Source organism: Pantherophis guttatus, chromosome 1 (assembly GCF_059756535.1).
Source record: "Pantherophis guttatus breed Tessera chromosome 1, ASM5975653v1, whole genome shotgun sequence".
Classification (NCBI taxonomy): Eukaryota; Metazoa; Chordata; class Lepidosauria; order Squamata; family Colubridae; genus Pantherophis; species Pantherophis guttatus.
Window position 1 is genome coordinate 100275749 of NC_142063.1, and position 21700 is coordinate 100297448.

Consider the following 21700-nt stretch of genomic DNA (forward strand, 5'->3'; position numbering starts at 1 on the left):
AGTATAGTATTTGAAGAACAGCAATATTCTTCTTTCCAGTTGGAATATCAGTCTGATTCGCTCTCTAAATACCCTAAGAGCAAAGTTTTACAATAATTTTTTTTGTCTCTGTTTTTGGTTTGTTACACAGAACTTGGTGAAAGAAATAGATTCATCAGACAACCTCTACTCTGTAGAATCAGCTGTAAGCAACTTATTCAGCCTTACTCAAGAAGGATCCCATTTGTGCCGCATCATTGCAAAGGCAAGTTACTCTTGGGATAATTCTAGAACAACTGTTTGTTGAGCTCCAGATGCGGGTGGCCTCCTTTTGTAATGCTTTGTAATGTCTCCCCTCTGAACATTAAAATGTAGATGTTTCTTTCCAGAGAAAATAATCAACATCATAGGCTGTTGTTCTTAAAATTTAAGAATTACTACCGCATTGGTGTCATTTTATCTCAAAATGTACATTCCCCATCTCTCCATATTTTCATTTTTCAGCAGTGATTATGAGGATGTGGGTCAAAATGCACCCCTCTCATATTTGTAGGGAACATGTGGACCAGAGAAAAGGAGGAATATTGTACCAAAACATAGCTCTAATTTTATTACATGTTCCCTCTCTGGCAGAACAAACTGTTATGGTAAATAGATTTGACTGTACTGACAATTGTAATGCAAGAAGCAGAATCTACATAACGATGCTTAGTATTTCAGGTTTTAGCACTATTTGTCCATAATTCTCACTACTTTTGTATGTGTATGTGTGCCTTTAAGTCAGTTTTGAATCCTAGTGACCATGTGGACTTGTCCGTGCAGTTTGTTTAGGAAGACCTAGATTGTCTTCTTGCGGCCGAGAAAGACTGACTGGCTCATAGACACCTATTTGGCTTCATGCCTAAGACAGGAATAGAATTCATAGTCTCCTGGTTTATAGCCTGGTCTCTTTCACTACCACACCAAATTGACACTCAACATAATTTAGGCTATTGCTATCACTTCTTTTTGTAAATTTGTGGAAAAGATTGAAAAAACAATTCCTGTCTGAGTGGAAGAATCAAAGCTCATTAAGGCTTCAGAAGTTGTAATATTATAAACATGACTTTGCATTGCACATCTAAGATTTCTCTCTTAGTTTATATAGATAAGGCGTGATAGAAGAATTCGTTCAATAAAAACAGTCTAAAATGAGAGAACTTCTAGTGGAAAGCTGAATTGGAAAAAGAAGTTAGCTCCCCAAAGAAGGAAGAGAATTTAAAGTTGTTGACTCAATTACCTCCTGAAAGCCACTGCTGTTTTGTTCCTTAGCTCTTAGCTACTGCATTATAGCACTTACTCATTCTTTACATATTAGTTCATTTTAAAGAATCAATTAATATAACAAAATGGGCGAAAGCTTTGAGATCACAAATGATAAAAGTTAAGAATGGATTCTTATCTTCTAAATTCTTTGTTAAATTTATTTAGCTTTTCTCACAAGTAAGATCAAAGTACTCTCTAATACCCACAATAATTTTTTAGGATACGATTTATATCACCAACAATTCTTTTTCCACAATCATTGATATTTTTTTTAAAGTGAAAACTGGCCTTATGAATGCCTATATATCTAAGTTTTTTTCCTCACCAAACATGGCTGATCAAATATAGATTTTAAATAAATGAAATTAACTTCTTTTCTTTCACAGATAGGCACAAATAAATTTATTTGTCTATTATTACAGGCAATAGTGTGAAAATCAATGGAATTTAATAAAAGAAATTGAATAGGTCACTATCAAAATCCTTCTTAGTCTGATAGTTAGAAATCCTCTTTATTACGCCTGTTTTTCCAGCAAAACTATTTAAAACCTGAGAACAAGAAGTCTTTAAAATGTTAAGCAATTTATTTTTCCCAATAAATTTTGGCTTAGGTTTATGAGAAGGTTCAGCTTCTTCTCATCTTTAAACTGCATGTCCACATAACCTACTGTCCTTAAAACTGTCATTTGATTTGTACAATATTGGAAACGTGAGATTCAGAAGAGCATAAATCAGTTTGTAAACTCAGATTAAATTTGATATTTTTAATTTTTAAAATTAAGATAATAATAGTTTAAAATATAAATGAAAATAAAGGTTCCAATCTGGGTCGGTCACCGGGAGCAGAGATTTTGTCTTTTGAGCTTTCGGACTTGTGCTGGAGCCCATCTTCAGGGAACTTCTCCCTAGCAGAGTGTATGTTTCTCTTCAGCATGAGTCCAAAAGCTCGGAAGAGAAAACCTCTGGTCCTGGTGGTCGATCAAGATTGGATTCTGCAACATTATCCTGCGACACATACCGTATTTTTCAGAATATAAAACACACTGAACTATAAGATGCATCTACCTTTTTTGGTGAGGAAAACAAGAAAAAGTAATCTGCTTCTGCCTCCCAGCAATTTTGCCTCATTGCAGCAAGCAGCAAACAGCCTGCTTTACTTTCATTTTCGTTTTTAGCATAACTTGATTAGCACAAGAAAAAAAAAATCTGCTCCCAGCAATTTACTTCCTTGCAGCAAGCAGCAGAGGCCTGCGCAAAACAGCTGAGAGCAAAACAGCTGAGAGTCGGGAGGCCGATCCAACAAAGGCTAAGGGGTGGGGTCCAGTGGGTGGGCAGGACTACATTCAGTGTATAAGATGCACCCAAATTTTCACCCCCTTTTGGGGGGAAAAAGGTGCATCTTATACTCCAAAAAATACGTTATATTTGCCTTCTCTCAAGAAAATAAAGGTAGTAAGGAAATGGGAAGGGGAAAAAGAAGTGTAGAATGACTGGGAAAAGGGGAAAAAAAAGCATCGACTTCCAACTTTTTTCAGCACAGTAAAATACAAAAATTACAGTCTCAACTTTTTACTTTTACATACTTAGTAAATATTAGCCATTTCTGTAACAAAAAAACTAATCTAATCAGCAAATACCAAGGCCAAGATTTCAGAATGAATTTAACTTGAGCCACTTTGAAATTGAAAGAGATTATCTGGGGGAAAAAATATCCTTAGACTATAATAGAGAAGTATTAAAAACACCTGCAACTGCTTCATTTTTTTTTTTTGCAAAAAGAAATCAGAACAGCAGGGATGATAACCCTTTAGTGGTTTATGCCAACTTTCCAACATTATGATGATTGCAAGAGGATTATGCACTTCAGTTATTTTCTACATGTAAAGAACAGTGAGGATGAGGATGAAGAGGGATAAAGCAATTATGTTTATCCTTACTTCCTACCCATGAATGAAGAGTTTATCTCTCTTAAGCATGATTGAACAAAATTAAAATTATGAACTTGGCTGTACAGTATGTAGTATATTTGAAAGGGCTTCCTGTATAGTTGACTGAATATCTTAACATTATCGCAAAGATAGTTATTCAAGCCTCTATTTGCCAAGCAAATGTTTGTTTGAAGTCTTCAGACTTGGTCTTGGTGGAGGCAGACCAGAAGAAAGAAAGTGCAGTTCTACTATGGCCTAAAACAGGGGTCTCCAACCTTAAAGACTCAAAGAGCCATTTGGACCCATTTCCCACAGAAAAGAAAACACCGGGAGCCACAAAACCTTTCCCGTGCCTATTTCTTGAGCGGCCACAATACTAGCATATGTAATTGAATTAAATGTTCTGTTTTCTTCTGAAACTTTTCTTTGATTTATCCATGGTTGCCCTACCGGGGGTTGAAAAGCTCAATAAATTGCCTGCTGGCGGGTGTCGCACATTGGCAGTTATGACACATATTTTGAGTTGACAGGGAGCTGCAGCAGAGGGGTGAAAGAGCCACATGCGGCTCCAGAGCCACAGGTTGCTGACCCCTGGCCTAGAACATGGTTTGCAGTGCCAATGCAGTATGGTATCCTCTCACTTTCCAGAGATGATGAGCTGGTTACTCAGGTATTTGCTTTCTCCCAGAATAGAAAGTTATTAAAAATAATGTTTCTCCTGGCAAACGGATTCTTCAATGCTCATTGTTTTAAAGCTCCTTTGGGAAAATTTTTTATTTTAAAAGGGCAAGATATAAATTATCCTAATAAATAATAAAGAGGCAGTTTGGTTAAAGGGCCCCGGGCCAGGAACCAAAAGACTTAAGTTTGTAGGCACAAAGCCAGCTGGAGGCCAGTGACTCTGTCTCAGACTTAGGAAGAAGGCAATGGCACTTCTGAAAAATCTCCAAATCATTTGTCTACATAGTCATCAGGAATAGTGATTGACAGAAGGCACTAAATGAATAATCTATTGTTTCCATTTTTCAAGATTAAAAGTGGCATAAAAAGAACCATCAAGCTATTTTTATATGTAACAATGTTCATAGCAATCGATGTTCTTTTACTGTTGCATATAAAGCTCCCAACTGCAGTGACTTCAAGAGTGAGTGATTTGAAAATAAAGTCTTTGCTTGTGGTATTAATTCCAGAAATCAATAGAATTTCATTCACATTTTTGGTTGTATCTGTGCCAATAAAGCTTTCTGAATTGCTTTGTAGCCATATGCTACAAATGAAAAAGGATTATTTCACAAAACTGAAAACCATTTAGGTCAAAATCCTAATTACATTTATCTGCAAATAATTCCCATCTAGTCGGTAATAAACTTTCTGTAGGGCTAAGCAGATTTAAGATTATTTCTACACTAGCCAGTTCTTGTATTGAACCTTCAGAATTATATACTGCCAGAGATTGGCTTGGAGCTTAGAATGGATTGGATCTAATTAGTTTTTGAATGAAAGACTATCTGGGAGCATCAGTGTTACAAACTAGATTGTAAAATAATAATAAAACAAAAGATCAGCTCAGGAGAGAAACAAAAGCCCAGCTTCTAATTAAAAATATGATTTTGGAAAACTGCAAGAAAAAGACCAACCTGAATGTAGTTTGCATTGATTATAAGAATCCATTCCACTCCCTGATACATGATTAAATAATCAAGTGCCTAGAAATAACAGGAATCAGTAGAAACATCAGACGTTTTGTGTGAATGGAAGGCATAGTTGTTGATCAATGATGATAAACTGGAAGCAGTTAATATCAAGAGGGGAATCTTTCAAGGAGACCCACTCTCACCACTGCTGTCTGTCACCCCATTGATTCCTTTATCAGCAATACTGAACAAGTTAGGCCATGACTACCTAACATCAAAACATGGATGACTTGAAGCTATATAACAAAACACCTAAAATGGAATCGCTGCTCAGTGCTGTATACACAGCCAAGATATTGCAATGGAGTTTGGAATAGATAAATGTGCCGGAATGGATAAATTTGGCAAGGAGGCACATTGATTTTATTGGTGGAATAAAGGAAGGAAGACAACCAATTAGTTTAATGGTTAAAGCACCAGATTAGAAACTTGGAGGCAGTAAATTCTAGTCCTGCCTCAGGCACAAACCCAGCTGGGGGACCCTCCCCATTCCCTCTCTCTCTCTCTGTTGTTTCCTTTTCTTGAGGACTAATAAAACAATGTATAGAGAGTATTCAGTTTTAGCATCAATTTAGAGACATTCAAGCTACTAGAAACAGTGGTGGGTTTCAGGGGTGGGTTCTACTTAACTTTACTATCGGTTCGCAATGGGGCTGCATGCGCAGAAGCTTTCAGATGACGTCTGGGTTGGTGGGCGGAGCCTCCCATCAATTTTACTACTGGTTCTTACGAACCGGGGGCAACCCACCATTGGTGGATTTCTATCAGTTTGCCCCGGTTTGGGCGAACTGGTAGTGGCAGCAGCGGGAGGCTCTGCCCACTCATCAGCATGGATGCTCTGCGCATGCGCAGAAGGAAACAAGTGCATGCATGCGCATGCTCACAGTTCCGAACCAGTAGCGAAGGTAAGTGGAACCCACTACTGACTAGAAACTATTTAATTTTATTTTGCGATAAAGCTGAGATAATGTGGAGCTAAGCTATGTCTCCACTGCACCAGGATGCAAACTTTAAGGACCGGAACACATATTTTTTAACAGATGAGAACCTAATTGCTGAATAAATTGTGAACTGGGTCTAGTCACTATACAAAGAATTGGCCTGGGCAATGTTAAGCAGTTTGCCTGCATGGCTAGCTTTCATCATGTTGTGATGTGATTGTGAAAGGTGTTTACCAGGAACTACTAAAAGGACAGTTATAAAATGATGGAATTGGAAGGAACCATTTAAAACACTGCATCACCCCTCCCACCCCCAAAAAACATTTGTGATAAATGATTGTCTGGCTTCTCCTTCAGCAATCTGTGTTTTTGGATTAATCTGCACATTTGGAATTTGGGGACCATTTTATGGCTACTGTAATAGGCACAACCAATCACAAAATACTTATTTAGCAGAAGGCAAAATAGTGAAGTTATTCTCCATCACTTCATATAATCTCTTAGTTGCTTTCTATTACTATTATTTTTTCCTGAACTTGAGGCACACTGCCAAACAAGTACTGAGTCACAGCCAACCACCATTTTATTTTCTAAAAATGCCTCTGGGGTTTACCTAGAGTCCAGAAACATTCCTGGAAATAAAAAAAAATATGCATGAGGATGTTTCTTTGTTTTGCAGAATACCAGATGTCCTTTATTTTTAATTAAAATGCTTTAAAAAAGGCAATTACAAAGCCTGTTGGGGAATTTTGATACAGATGTTGGAGCACACAGGGACTGTACTGGGACTTGATTCTAGAACATGGCTTCTTCTATTGAACCACTTGTATTGTTGGGATGCTTCTTCTTCTTCTTCTTCTTCTTCTTCTTCTTCTTCTTCTTCTTCTTCTTCTTCTTCTTCTTCTTCTTCTTCTTCTTCTTCTTCTTCTTCTTCCTCTTCCCCTTCCCCTTCCTCTTCCTCTTCCTCTTCCTCTTCCTCTTCTTCTTCTTCTTCTTCTTCTTCTTCTTCTTCTTCTTCTTCTTCTTCTTCTTCTTCTTCTTCTTCTTCTTCTTCTTCTTCTTCTTCTTCTTCTTCTTCTTCTTCTTTTGTAGTCTTACTTCAACTTATTTACTGAATGTTTTTTTCTTGTAGGAAGGAGGTATTGTTGCCTTGCTTAAAATCTGCCGTCAAGATCACTTCAGATGCCTATATCCTCAAATACTCCGGACACTGGCCTCAGTATGTTGTGTGGAAGAAGGAATCCAACAGCTGGAAAAGGTATCATCTCCATCTTTTGTGTCTGTAAAAACAATGTGCTGTCCTTAGCAGATTGCTAACACATGCGTCGTGCAACCCAAAAGTTCACCAATGACAAATATTGATTACAGGATCCAGTCTGGGTTGGTCACTGGGACCAGAGATTTCAACTTCTGAGCTTTTGGACTCATGTTGGAGCCCATCTTCAGGGAACTTCTCCCTAGCAGAGTGTGCGCTGTTCTGTGTGTGGTATTTATAGGGACTGTTGTATGTGGCTTTTTAGATGTTGTTTGGGGTGTGTTAATGGCTGGTATTGATTATCCAATGGAGTTTTTCACAAATATGTTAGTGCTGGTGATAGATTTTAAAACAATTCTTCAAGTTTTATTTCTCAGCAGATGGGCTGGGTTAATGTTGCAAATATTACTCCAAGGAAATCAGTATGAAACTTGCTGTTTAGTTTAATAGCTAGGAGCAGCCCATTCATTGGGATACGAGTTTGTGCCTGCAGATTCTAAACATCACATATAATCCTGCTGTTTAGAATGATTCCTTTATGTAGCTTTATAAAGTTTCCCTTCATTTTGGTCATAACAGAATATGATGCTATGCATAAGATCCAAGAGAGAGGTTGTTGCAACAAAATTTTGCCTATACTCTCTGTAGTATCAGATTAATTGTTCCTGTCATATTTTATATGTGGTCATAAGTATTCCTGAGATTATTTCCACCTTATTTTTGGCCCAGTTTTCCTCCCAGAAATACAAGGTTGCATGAACACCTCGATCCCACTCCATAGTTAAATCCCTCCAGTTAGTCACCACTTAACTGCCATGTTTTCCCGAAAATAAGACCCTGTCTTATATTTTTTTTTGAACCCTGAAATAAGTGCTTGGCCTTATTGCCATGTGCTCAAAAGCCAGATTGGGTTTATTATCAGGGGATGTCTTATTTTGGGGAAAACAGGGTAACTTTCCTTTTTTCCTTTATTTCCTGAGCAAATGGGTGCATCCTCAAACATGAACTGCAACCAACCTAAGTGTTTATTTTCTAGAAGTAGCTATGGAGTATACTGTGGATGGAGCTTTCAACCATTTTGAAAATAAATTTGATATTAAAGATGTATAGTTTAGCAGCATTTCAATATCCAATTATTTTTACGCAAAAGTAACTAAAAAGACAAGAGCTTAGTAAGCATTTCATGTATAGGTAAGTACTCATTGAACGTATCTGCATTCCCTTGCCTTTTGCACATCTACATACATTTGCTTAAGAGCTGTCCATTGCCAATGGCATATGAGTTGTAATAAACAATTCTGAAGATTCTAAACAAGAAGCATCTGGAAGCTTTCCCTGTCCACTGATGGAACTTGGCCTTGAGGTAATAACAGTTCAAGTACTCACAACTATCTGGGTTACCTTCAAAATTGAAATTATGAGTTACCAGTTTTTGCTCTCCCATGTTTAGTTTAAGTGAAGATAATAAATTCCATTTTCTGAACACCCAATACTTTCATAATTTATAACTTCCTGTTAGAATGGTACACTTGAGTTGCCTCTAATAGTGCTATTGTTAACCATGCATTGCCATAAAATAAATGCAGAGGGTCTGAAAAGAAATATATGAAATTACAATATATGAATTTGTTAGATTATTTTGTGTAGAAATTTATGCGTTCAGAAAAAAAAATCACTGAAATGTTGAGTGTTTTATATGGATTCAGGTCCTTTTCTGGTCATCTTTGAAATGTCACCTTATATGGTAATGAGACGGCACATCACCTCATCACCATACAATTTACCATATATGTAGATTTATACTCATTGTGAGACAAATATAACAACTGAGTATCAGAAAAAGATGCTTTAATTTTTTTTTATTTTTTTTAAAGTTTTAAGCTAATTTTAACTCTGAGTGGTAGATACTTGACGAACTCTGAAGCATGCCGTTATCACCATTTTTCATTTGAGTTGTTGATAGGGTTCAATTCTTCAGAAATTCATTGTTGAACAAAGGAAAACAAAAGCTACCAATTACTTACTAAATAATGGTATTCTTCATATTTGATAAAACACATCTTGTATTTGAACAATGTGTCTTTTCTACAGAACAATATTACTTCATTTCTACTTTACAATGACATGCTTTGTAATTAAATAGTTAGGATGGAAGAAAAGACGAGGGACAGAACATCTTTAACCAAAGTACAAACTAATTTTCAAAGGAAATTCCTTCCCCCTCCTATATTTAGACACACATTTAGAAACACACTGGATTTGATTTCTCAGGTTTTTTCTTCTTATCTATATTTGTAACCTATGAAAGATTTATAAACACGTGTTGATAATATTTTAAGAATCTGAACTGCAGCAGGAATAACTAACAGAATGGAAAGTAAATAAAGAAATGTGTGAATTATGTAAATGATTCTACTATACAGGTAGTCCTTGACTTACGACCACAATTGAGCCCAAAATTTCTGTTGTTAAGTGAGACATTTGTTAACTGAGTTTTGCCCCATTTTACGACCTTTCTTGCCACAATTGTTAAGTGAATCACTGCGGTTGATAAGTTAGTAACCCTGTTGTGAAGTGAATCTAGCTTCCCCATTGACTTTGCTTGTCAGAAGGTCGCAAAAGGAGATCACATGACCTTGGGACACAGCAACTGTCATAAATATCAGTCAATTGCCAAACATCTTAATTTTGATCACATGATAATGGGAATGCTACAGAGGTTGTAACTATGAAAAACGGTCAGAAATCATTTTTTTCAGTGCCATTGTAAAGTTGAATGGTCACTAAATGAACTGCGGTAAGTCGAGGACTATCTGTAGTTCTTGCAATTCTTTGGTAGCCATTTTGTAATGAAAATTTGATTTGGCCACTCTCTGCTTTCCAATGGCATCCCTTCCTGCTTCATCCTCATTTTTGTTTCTGATGGAAAAAATACTAAAGAGAAACAATCATTTACATTTGTGTTCCTGATAATCCCCCTGGTGATCTGGCAGCCCTCCCCCCACCACTTTATTAGCCTTGTAGAAGGCCATCAAGACCTGACTGTTTACTTGGGGAGAGTGATGGGAGTTTACAGATATCTGTGGAGATTCTCAGTCATCCAAGTTATGATTGTCCCAAAGATGCTTTTTCAAGAGGCAATTGGACTTTCTGTTTTTTCTTTGAAGATGTTTCCCTTCTCATCCAAACACCTTTGGGAGTTTACAGATAGTTGTTTACAGATAGTGGTTGAGGTCCCCTAAGAAAGGAGTCAGATGCCAGTCCGCCCCCCTCCCCCCCAGTTTTAGTTTTAGTTTTTATGGTTTGTAGTTTAATTTAACATATAAATTCTGCTTTATGGTTATTTACAAATGTACACAGAGGGTGGAAATAAGACAAAGGTCGTTTTTTTGGTGACATTTCCGGAGTTTTGAAATGTTCTTCCAAGTAAAGATAATCTGACAGTGGCATAGAGTAGTTGATAGGCACTGGGGTTTATTTTTAGGTGCTTAGTTTTAGTGTTTTTAGTACTTAAAATGCAATCGTTTACTCCTAGTAGCGTGGTTTTAGTTTTTCTGTTTGAATGTTGCTTTGATTTTTGTGTTTTATATTGATTTTTGCTCTGCTGGCGTGTTCTTTATATATTGAGTATATTTTAAATTATCATTACAATGCTCATAAATGTTTTTTCTGAGGCATATAAAATAAATCAAGTGCCTTAGCAGTGAAGAGAAAAAATATTGGTTATGCTACATTAACAAACATCACTGGAGGTGGGATTCAGTAGAATATATATTTTGTGCGCTGATAGATCCAGTTTCAATCCTTGGTACATCTAGACGTTAAGTGTCCAGGGAAGAAAAGTATTTTTTCATCATGATTTTTATTTATTTTCTGTAACATTTTTGGGTGGGTGGGTGGGTGGGAGAGAGGGTGACTTTGAGTCAATGCTGACTCATGGCAAGATTTTCAGAAGTCATTTGTCATTGCTGAGAGTAAGGGACTGGTCCAAAGTCTACAGCTGGCTTTGGACCTAAGGCAGGACTAGAATTCAGTCTCCTGGTTTCCAGCCTGGTACCTTAACCACTACACAAAACCAGCTCTTATTTTTGTAACTGTGGTTTGCTAAATTAAAATAATTCTCTATATCAGGTGTATAGATGTACGGAACCCCACCTTAGCCCTACAGACAGATTGCCAGGTTAAAATATGGTTGACCACAAACAAGACAATCACATTTTAACTTGGCAATCCATAGCCTTTGTATTTCTAATGAGATAAGTTATGCAGAGGAAGAGTGATTGTTCTTGTCTCTTCTGTTTTACATGGAAAAACAAAACTAGCTCTAAGCAAGGGGCTGATATTGTCCCCAAAACACACTCTTCAAACATCATGGCCAATTCCTCTTTACCTAGTAAGTGAGGACCTGAAGAAGATTGCAACCATGTTCAACTGAAGGCAATCAATCCCTGTGAACTCTGATTAGGCAATAATTCTGACAACATGAAGATTTGTAGATAGGTTCACACCTATCTACAAATCACACCTTCATTCAGTTCTGGAGAACCGGTAGCAGAAATTTTAAGTAGTTCGGAGAACTGGTAAATACCACCTCTGACTGGCCCCACCCCCATCTATTCTCTACCTCCCAAGTCCCAGCTGATCAGGAGGAAATGGGGATTTTGCAATAATCTTCCCCTGGAGTAGGGACGGAATGGAGATTTTACAGTATCCTTACCCTGCCATGCCCACCAAGTCACGCCCACAGAACCAGTAGTAAAATTTTTTGAATCCCACCACTGATTCACACAAATAGGTCTCTAAACTTATTTTATATAAAATGGGCAAAAGTAAAAAAAAAGTCTATCTATTCACAGAAATATTGGGAATGGGGCTTGTATGAAAGGGCATGCAGCATATTTTAGTCCTCAGATGAGCAGTAGTGTCTACACAGACATTCCCCAGGTTGAGTATCAGGAACCAACTGAGTTAGAATAGGATAGAATAACAGAGTTGGAAGGGACCTTGGAGGTCTTCTAGTCCAACCCCCTGCTTAGGCAGGAAACCCTACACCACTTCAGACAAATGGTTATCCAACATCTTCTTAAAAACTTCCAGTGTTGGAGCATTCCCAACTTCCGGAGGCAAGTTGTTCCATTGATTAATTGTTCTAACTGTCAGGAAATTTCTCCTTAATTATAAGTTGCTTCTCTCCTTGATTAGTTTCCACCCATTGCTTCAGGTGCTTTGGAGAATAGTTCGACTCCCTCTTCTTTGTGGCAGCCCCTGAGATATTGGAACACTACTATCATGTCTCCCCTAGTCCTTCTTTTCATTAAACTAGACATACCCAGTTCCTGCAACCGTTCTTCATATGTTTTAGTCTCCAGTACCCTAATCATCTTTCAGCATTTATTTATTACAGGTAATCCTTGGCTTACAACAGTTCATTTAGTGATCTTTCAAAGTTACAGCAACACTGAAAAAAGTGATTTATTACCTTTTTTTCACACTTATGACCACTGCAGCATTGGCAACTGACTCATATTTATGATGGTTGCAGAATTCCGGGGTCATGTGATTATCTTTTGTGACCTTCTGACAAGCAAAGTCAATGGGGAAGCCAGATTCACTTAACAGCCATGTTATTAACTTAACCTTTATGTATTATTTAGGTTTGCTCATTCTTTAGTCTACTGTGATCACGTCACGTGATACCTAATACAGGTAGTCCTCGACTTACAACAGTTCATTTAGTGACCATTCAAAGTTACAACGGAACTAAAAACAAAGTGATGTGACCATTTTTCACACTTACAACCATTGCATCATCCCCATGGTCACATGATCAAAATTCAGATGCTTGGCAATTGACTCAGATTTATGGCTGTTGCCTCGGAGTCATGTGATCCCTTTGGCAACCTCCTGACAAGCAAAGTCAATGGGGAAGCCAGTTTCACTTAACAACCATGTGATTAATTTAACAACTGCAGTGATTCGCTTAACAAATGTGGCAAGAAAAGTGTTGCGAAATTTTGAGGATCTGACTCAATAAATGATTCAAGAGTGAAGTATTCAAATATAACACTTTTTATTTACAGTAGGCATTCTATATTCTCTGAAGTATTGTAGATAGAAGCAAAGAGGAGGTGCATACAGCCCCTTATATATTTACAAGGCGGAGCAAAGGAGGGGAGTGGTTACATATGAATATATTAAGAGAGGAAGAATAAATTAACCCCTAATACCCCGTGTATATACAATTCACCTATAAGAGAATAAGGCATTTACTTGTGACAAAAAGTGATAATAAAATGGGACAAAACTCACTTAACAAATTGTTCACTTAGCAACATTAATTCTAGGCTCAGTTGTGGTCTTAAGTTGAGGACTACCTGCAGTACATTAGGTATTTTTTTTTAAAAAAAACTATTGTTATAAAGGACAGGTAACATCATGAAAATGGAAGTTGTTTGGTGGCAAAGTAATGCAATCATCAGCCAATCAAAATGATTTTGTTATCAATTGGTTGTCTAAGTTAAGAATACTTAAACCAACATCATTTCACTGGATAAGGCAGGCAATATCCCCTAATGGGATATTTGATGCTGCATTGAGGTAATTGAAACTCACCCTCACGCCTCACCAAAAACGATTATGGCACTTTGTTGCAGAAGATAATAGCAACATATCGCACATGTTTCTCACATGATAAAAGCCAGTTTTTCTGAGTCAATAACAGTGTTGAAATAATGAAAAACTCTGGCTTTGTTATTTTTCATCCTAATTACAGTGCTTTCAAACTACTTTGAGGAAATGAAAGGAATCAGTGGAAAATGTAGCATGTGTGGCTGTACCTTTGAGAAATGAAATCCCTACTTGTCAAGTAACTTCAATTAAAGGCACAGCTGAATGTCAAGCAAGAGCAACAGATTCTAGGGTTGTGAGATATATCTATTATCAAATCACATTCTGGTGATGGGGAAAAAAAAATCAAAAAATCATCTTTCTAGTACAATTCTAAGAACACAGGTAGTCCTTGACTTACGACACGGCACTGAAAAAAGTGACATATGACCATTTTTCACACTTATGACTGTTGCAGCATCCCCATGGTCATGTGATTTACATTCAGATGCTTGACAACTGACTCACATTTATGACGATTGTAGTGTTGCATGGCTTGTGATCCCCTTTTGCGACCTTTTGACAAGCAAAGTCAATGGGGAAGCCAGATTCACTTAACAGCCGTGTTACTGTTTAACAACTGCAGTGATTCACCTAACAAATTTGGTGAGAAAAGTCGTAAAATGAGGCAAAACTCACTTAACAAATTTCTTACTTAGCAACATAAATTTTGAGCTCAATTGTGGTCGTAAGATGAGGACTACCTGTATTTCTATGTTGAAATTATGGGGACATGGTTAAAGTTTCAAAAATTCCAGGTGCAAGATGCCTATTTCTTATTTAATACCTCAGAATACTTTGAAAAATTTATTTATTTATTAAATTTGTATGCCGCCCTATCTCCAAGGTGGCTCACACAACAATGGACCAACAACTATTAAAATCAACAATATACACAAAAAATATAAAAGTTTTTAAAAATGTTTTTTCATGTTTGATGTATAGGTATTAATATTATAATAATCACAATATTTCCTCGTGATTTGTCTCCTTAATCAAAGAACTCTTTAGAAAAAGCTGATCTGAAGGGAGGTCTGTACCAATTTACCTTACAAGATTGTTGTGAGACTAAAATTGGGATGGCTTTGCCATGTATACTTACCTGAATTCTGGAGGAAGGGGAAGCACAAGAAACAGATAATTGTGTACTGTCCATGTCAGTTACCTTGGTCTGGTTGTGATTAATGTAAGGCATTGTCTTAGCAGTAAAATGCTGGACCTAGGAATATCAGATTCATAATAGTTAAAACACTTTTTTTTCCAATCGTTTGTGTTTGGTGCATTTTAACATTACATTTGCCCATTTAACATTCTGAACAGCACATGTTGTCGTTATCCTATGGGCTTCAGCTGTAAGACACAGACTTAAGAAAAGGCCTTTAAGATTCACAGCTTTAAATATGTATGAAAGGCCTTTGCAGTGGTAAGATTTGAATACAAAAGAAGAAGAAAAAAAGAGTTGAATGTAGCTATAAGCAGCTTGCATCCCTCACCTCTTTCATATTCTGAGAAAGCAGCTATAATGGAAGTTAGCAAAATTGATCTGAAGGATGTGGTACTCTGACTATAATGCTTTCAGACAGATGGGATGCGGACAAGCAGATTGCTCTGTTATTAAAACGAGGGCATCTGTCCAGAGCATTAGAGAGCCACAGCAAATTCTGGATGTTGCCAGAAGGGTTCAACTGAAAATTTCTTACTCAGGGATAATGTTTAATTAGTGTGAGAGGAATGCAGTACCATGCCAGTACTGAATATCAGTTGCAGCAATATAAATTAACACCTATGCTTTGCGTCATAGCAGACAATGCATTAAATAAAACTACTTCTCTGGAACTTATAAGCAAGGAAGAGGCAGTATTTTACCATTGTGAACATTTTTGCAAATAACTGTCCCAATATTAAGATTGGGCAAGGTCTATTTGCTTAAAATATAATGAAAAATATGGATTAGGCTCCCAGGAAATTCAGCTCAAATAAAACCAGATAAAACTATGTACCACATCTTTATAGAAACGTGAAATAGACCTCTATATGACCAGAACTGAGACTTGGGTAAAGGACAAATTATGCATTGTAAAGATCGCTTGGGGGTGGGAGATATTTGCAATGTAATCCAGATTGCAAGAACTCAAGTGAGCGGTCAGACAAGGAGACCCAAACTTATTGTTAGCCTCACATTGCAAATGAACAAGGATACACATTCAATTTTGAAGCTATTAAGATTGTTGGACGAGCAGGCACAAAAACAGCCAAGGAAGTGATTGAAGGCTGGGAAACAGATCCCTTGTCAGTCAACAAGACTGCTGATTTACCAGCAGCCTAAATGAAAGATCATAAATTGAGGCCCTCCTGCACTGTCAGTTTCTAGATCTAGTTTACATGTAGCAGGATCCAATCTGGATCGGTCACTGGGATCAGAAGTTTTGTCTTTCGAGCTTTTGGACTCATGCTGGAGCCCATCTTCAGAGAACTTCTCTCTAGCCTGGGACACATATATTCGCCTTCCTTCGTGTGGTTTACATGTAGTTTTTTTCTGCCAATAAAGTTCTTAATAGCCTAAAATCAGTATATTTAAAAGATTGCCTTTGGACAAGTATATCCATTTGATCCTTGAGATGCTGTCATTTCTTAAGATCCTTAGCTGAAGCAAACTCAGATGCTCTGAAAGACAGGACTTTTTCAGTGGTGGCCCCTTGACTCTGAAAAAGCTTCCTGAGCATAGCTCCTTAGAAGCTTATTTTTTCATTGTCTTTAAGGCCGGAACTTTTTATTCAAAAAGGCCTTTTAAACAACTTGGATATTTGTTCTGAGAAAAATCTTTTAAAGACTCAGCTATAGTTGGCTTTATTTTCCAATTAATTAAAAAGGAAAGCTTTTTAGCAATATCGTATTGCTATTTTTAAATATTATATTGTTGCATTTAATTCAAGCTGCCTGCAAAACACATGTTGATGAGCAAGCATATACCGTACTTTTGCTATTTTAAAAATAAAGCCATGTCATATCCTGAGTTTGACAAATTGCTTCTGTTGACCTTGCATCATCATATATCACTTTATGAGGAATGGCTGAGGATCATCTCTGCTCTCTTTTGAAGCTAAGAATATTACAAAGGATGGTTGGAGCTGTCATAATAGCCATTTATATTACCGTACAATGAAGTCTTTCTTTTATTTTGCCATGATCAAATTCATGAAGCCTGGAACATCCCAGAGCGATAACTGTCCACTCTGATAACTATTTTCATCTGGTTAATGAATCACACAGTTTCTTTTATTCAATAATAGATTATAATTGCAAATGAAGAGTGAGACTGACAGATTTAAAATGATCACATTTCACGAAGAGAATGGAACGACTCTATTTAAGAACTGAATGAGTATGTGTGGTATAAAGAGATGATGTGAAAATCCCAGTTTCATGGCTTTACCTATTGCCGCTTTCCCCAAAGCTGTTCAATGGATTAGCACTGAAAGATAGTGGGTTGATTTATTTAACTCTAAATAGTCTGGAAGTTCATTTTTGCATTTTCACAACTGGTTGGCACTAGACATTGGTTCTGTGGATTTTAGATTTTATTCTTCTAGCTTGGAATAAAGTTGAAAGAATTTGGTGAATTCATCTTAAAATACTTTTAACAGATCTTTTTGTTACAGAAATATGATACAATGAAAAATACATTTATTACATGCACAGATGTTGGTAACTGGAAAAACAGACACCGCGCAAAGCGCTTGGACAACTTTATGAAATGAAATGTTTGGAATTACAGTATATCCAACTTGAGAGTATTTTATATTTCCTGACTGATGAATTTCAGTTAAAAATGTACCATCTGATGAACGAATGCCTAAAGCAGTTCATTGCTATAATTTAATATTTGTTATAATTAGTTTAAAAAAGACCACAGGTGGTCCCATTATCCAGTTTCATATATCTATGGTTGATAATTATAAACCAGAAGTCATCTTCAATAAACAGCTTCGCATACCTGTGGTTTTTGGCATGCAGTTCTGATCTATTTACCACAGATAAATAGATTTGTGTTTGTGCGGGAGTATGTATCCAGCCTCCACACCCTCAATTTCCCAGCATGCAAAGTTATGCATTGCATTCTGACTTGATATTTTCATTCCCCTCATACTGTACTTCATCCATTGAGAAACCAAACAAGCACTTGTGAGGGAAATGGCAAATGTTCCCCCAGAGTATTGCCCTTGACTGAAAAGTTAAATGTCTCTGAGATCCTGTTGCTTGGAGATTTGAACTTGACTTCCTCATGGAACACAGCATCAGGTTCAATAGGTGGACAGATTCATCTTTGGGGCCCTTAAAAAGGCACCCGCCAGGCATCGCAAAGCAAAACCAACAACTCTGCAAAGTGGCTATAGCGATGCCCACTATAACTGTGGGTTTCAGTGTGATACAGTGTGACAATCATTAAACACATTGACGCTTTACATGAAGGCAGGAGGAAAAAGAGGAGGAGTACTCCACTGCTTCATTATTTTGATTCTGTACTATTTATAAACTTTGTACTTAAGGTCACTCTGGTGATTTTTGTACACGTCTGATGCAGTGGTGGGTTCCTCCTGATTCGGCCTGGTTCCGCCGAGCCAGTAGCGGTGATGATATGATGTCACTGAACTGGTTCTGCCCCCCTGCCCCCCGCCCTCCCTTCATTATTCTTACCTTTTATTTGGCCCCACCCCCAATTTATTGCTGCTTCCTGAGTCCCAGCTGATCGGCTAGAGGGAAAAAAACTTTAAACTCTTGCCACAGGGCTTCAAAGGGCCGCCCTACAGCTGATCAGTGTTAAAAGAAAACAAATGAGTAGACTGGTGCCTCCAAAAACAAATGAGTAGACCGGTACAGCTCTGCAAGCAGTTAAAAGCCTGGTAGACCAGTACCTTTGCTAAATCCTAAAGAATTGTCACATGACCATGAAGCCACGCCCACAAAATAAGCCCCGCCCACAGAACCGGTAGTAAAAAATTTTAGAACCCACCCCTGGTCTGATGATACCAGAACCATCACCCCCTTCTTATAACTTCTAAATTTTGATGTATGTGGTTTTCTTGTTTGCTGTAGTTAAGTTGTTGAAAAGCTTCTGAAATTCTTAGCAATAGTTTTACTATGAATGAACAATATACCCTAGCCTAAGGCTTTTATGCTCACTCCTAAGAGTGACTCCTAGTTTGCATAGTAGTCAGAACTAAAAACTGAAGGCTATGAGTTCTAGTCTGCCTTAAGCACAAAGACAACTGGATGACTTTGAGTCACTCTCTTAGGCCTAGAAAAAAGACCCCGGCAAACTGTTTCCAAAAACTTTCCTAAGAAAATGGCATGGACGTGTCAGTAGCCCGATATCAAAACTCCTTTGAAGGTACAAAATATGCATTTCATAATTACCTTGTAGCTGTGTGTCACTTCAAATCTTTTTTTTAATTCAAACTGTTTAAATTCTTGCACAACCTTAATCAGACAATTTAGTATAGTTTATTCTTGATTGGCCTATAGCCATTCACAAATTATTTCTAATCTAAATTAGAAGTTTATTGGAAAATTAATCAGTTGATGCTTTGAAGAAAAGGAAAATTAATCAATTGACTGATCAATCAATCTGATCCAGATTTTTCTGTTTTTGACAATTACATATTGAAAAAAATCTAAGAAAGTGAGGGGGGAGAACTAAACCCATAGAATAGATACAATCAGTTAAAAGTTAGTTAAAATTATTAGTTAAAATTAAAGCTTGGAAAGAGTGCAGAGAAGAACAACAATAATGATTTGGGGGTTGGAGGGTAAAATATACCAAGAACGGTTACAAGAATTGGATATATCTAGCCTAATAAAAAGAATGACTAAGGGAGATATGATTGCAGTGTTCCAATATTTAAGGGATTCCTACAAAGATGAGGGGGTCAAACTATTTTCCAAAGGACCAAAAAGCAAGACAAGAAACAATGGATGGAAACTTACCAAGGAGAGAACCAACCTAGAACTAAGGAGAAAATGCCTAATGGTTAGAGCAATCAACCAGTGAAATAACTTGCCTTCAGAAGCTGTGGGTGCTCCATCACTGGAGGCTTTCAAAAAGAGACTGGGTAACCATTTGTCTGAAATGGTATAGTGTCTTCTGCCTGAGCAGTGGGTTGGACTAGAAGACCTCCAAGGTCCCTTCCAACTCTATTATTTTAGTTCTTTGTTGAAAAGATGGAATGTACAGTCTAAAGTCACATGGTAGCCATCATAGTGATTGTGGGAGCTTGTTTGACTTTTTATATGCCACTTTCTGAAAATTTTGGATATAGCTTCTAGAACCGCTCCACTGCATTGCAATATTTAATGTAGCTGAAGAGTTATTTATTTATTTGTTCAACTTGCATGCCGCCTTTCTCCGAAAACTCAAGACTCAAATTACTTCGAGAAAAATCAATATATTGGAAGTGCTTATATAGTCACAGGTAATTTAAATTCAATTTAAAGGTTACTTTAAATAAATTTTGATACCACCTACATTTCTCCATTCAAACACCCAAGTGTAGCCCTCACTCCCTAAAAAGGGGTGCATCCTTGGGTAGGCTGTTATGAAACTTTCTTTTCCCTAAATCCCATTTTGGGGAACTATATCGGGAAAGATTGTGAGAGATGAAGAAAGAACCCCAGCTTCATTAGTGTTGTTCTATTATTATTATTATTTTTTGGTACTGGGGGTTAATTTTTCCTGATGCTAAAGATTATATCAAAAAAATATAAAGGTATGGTCAGAAGCCCACTATGATGGAATGACACATCTTATTGTGAATGGGAGAAGGCTTACCATCCCTTGACAATGCTTTGGGTTTTATTTAAGGGTTTGTCATAATGGACAAAAGGGAAGGGCAGGCACCCAGTTGACAAATGATTCAAAATCAGTATCTGAGAAATCATCTCCAGTGAAACTAATGATAATGTTGTTTTATTGCAGCTCTAGATAATCCACCTGAGAAGCAAACAGAAGTTTTTTTCTGAAGAGAAAAGAAAAGCTTGCTCAGCTTTCAAAGTCAGGGCAGTGTTTAATGAAAATCAATAAAGAGGTTTACAGCAGTAACATCTATATCATCCTTTCCCTCTTTAGTAGCTAGAAGAGAAAACTGAAAGTGTTAAGGACAATTAGGAAAATAGATCGCTTTGTATCAATGCTTTTATTTTCTTACCCATAGATCTTCTTACCCAAAAGTGCAACAGGATTTTTGCTTATTTGTGTGTTGAAAGTTTCTAAACTGCTTAGGGTCACTTATCTGTGCATTGAAATATTTATAAAATCAAAATAATATTTTTTTTAAAAAAAGCAAAAGTATATAACCAGATATAATCAGCACATGTCAATTCATCTATTAATATGGAAAATTGCCTTAACATAATTTCCTTGCTATTTGGCTCAAATGAGCTCAGTTTGTGCCTTAAATTCATCTCCCACCAAAGATGTATCTCTAAATGTTAAACCCAAGCAGACATTGTCTGCTGTCCTTTAAATTTCCTCTGTGTGGTGGGCTGTATCATGATACACGCTGCCCCTTGTGCATTGCATGCCACACACACCTATAACCTAGTTCTCCAGCTGCACAAGGAATCCCAGTTTTGTAATGAAATTGCTGTTGATGCCTAAAGGTTTACATATTGCAGATATGAGATGGAACACAGGTTTGGTGGCAGGAAAGACCACGCTTCTGCCACATGCATGCTGGTTCAATGTATGGCTGAGCTCAGTAATGTGTGAACAGAGCTGCAGCAAATGTACATTTAAAGCTATTCTAATAGTTTAAACTGCAGTGGTGTACACATACCCACAGATTTATAATTGTTTAACAGGGTAGACTTGTATAGCTCTCCCTGAGCTCGCATATCACAGATCTTTACAGGCATTGGCCAGCAACAGCCAATATG

General features: G+C 37.1%; 1 protein-coding gene across 1 annotated transcript in view; it reads left to right on the plus strand.

The window, feature by feature from the left end:
* Positions 1–21700, plus strand: part of INSC (INSC spindle orientation adaptor protein) — a 143905-nt gene that overhangs the window by 82182 nt on the left and 40023 nt on the right. Inside the window, exons 6-7 of the mRNA XM_034416997.3 lie at positions 131–244; positions 6980–7105. Of these exons, the coding sequence (XP_034272888.2) occupies positions 131–244; positions 6980–7105 (240 nt within the window). The remainder of the gene's footprint in view (positions 1–130; positions 245–6979; positions 7106–21700) is intronic.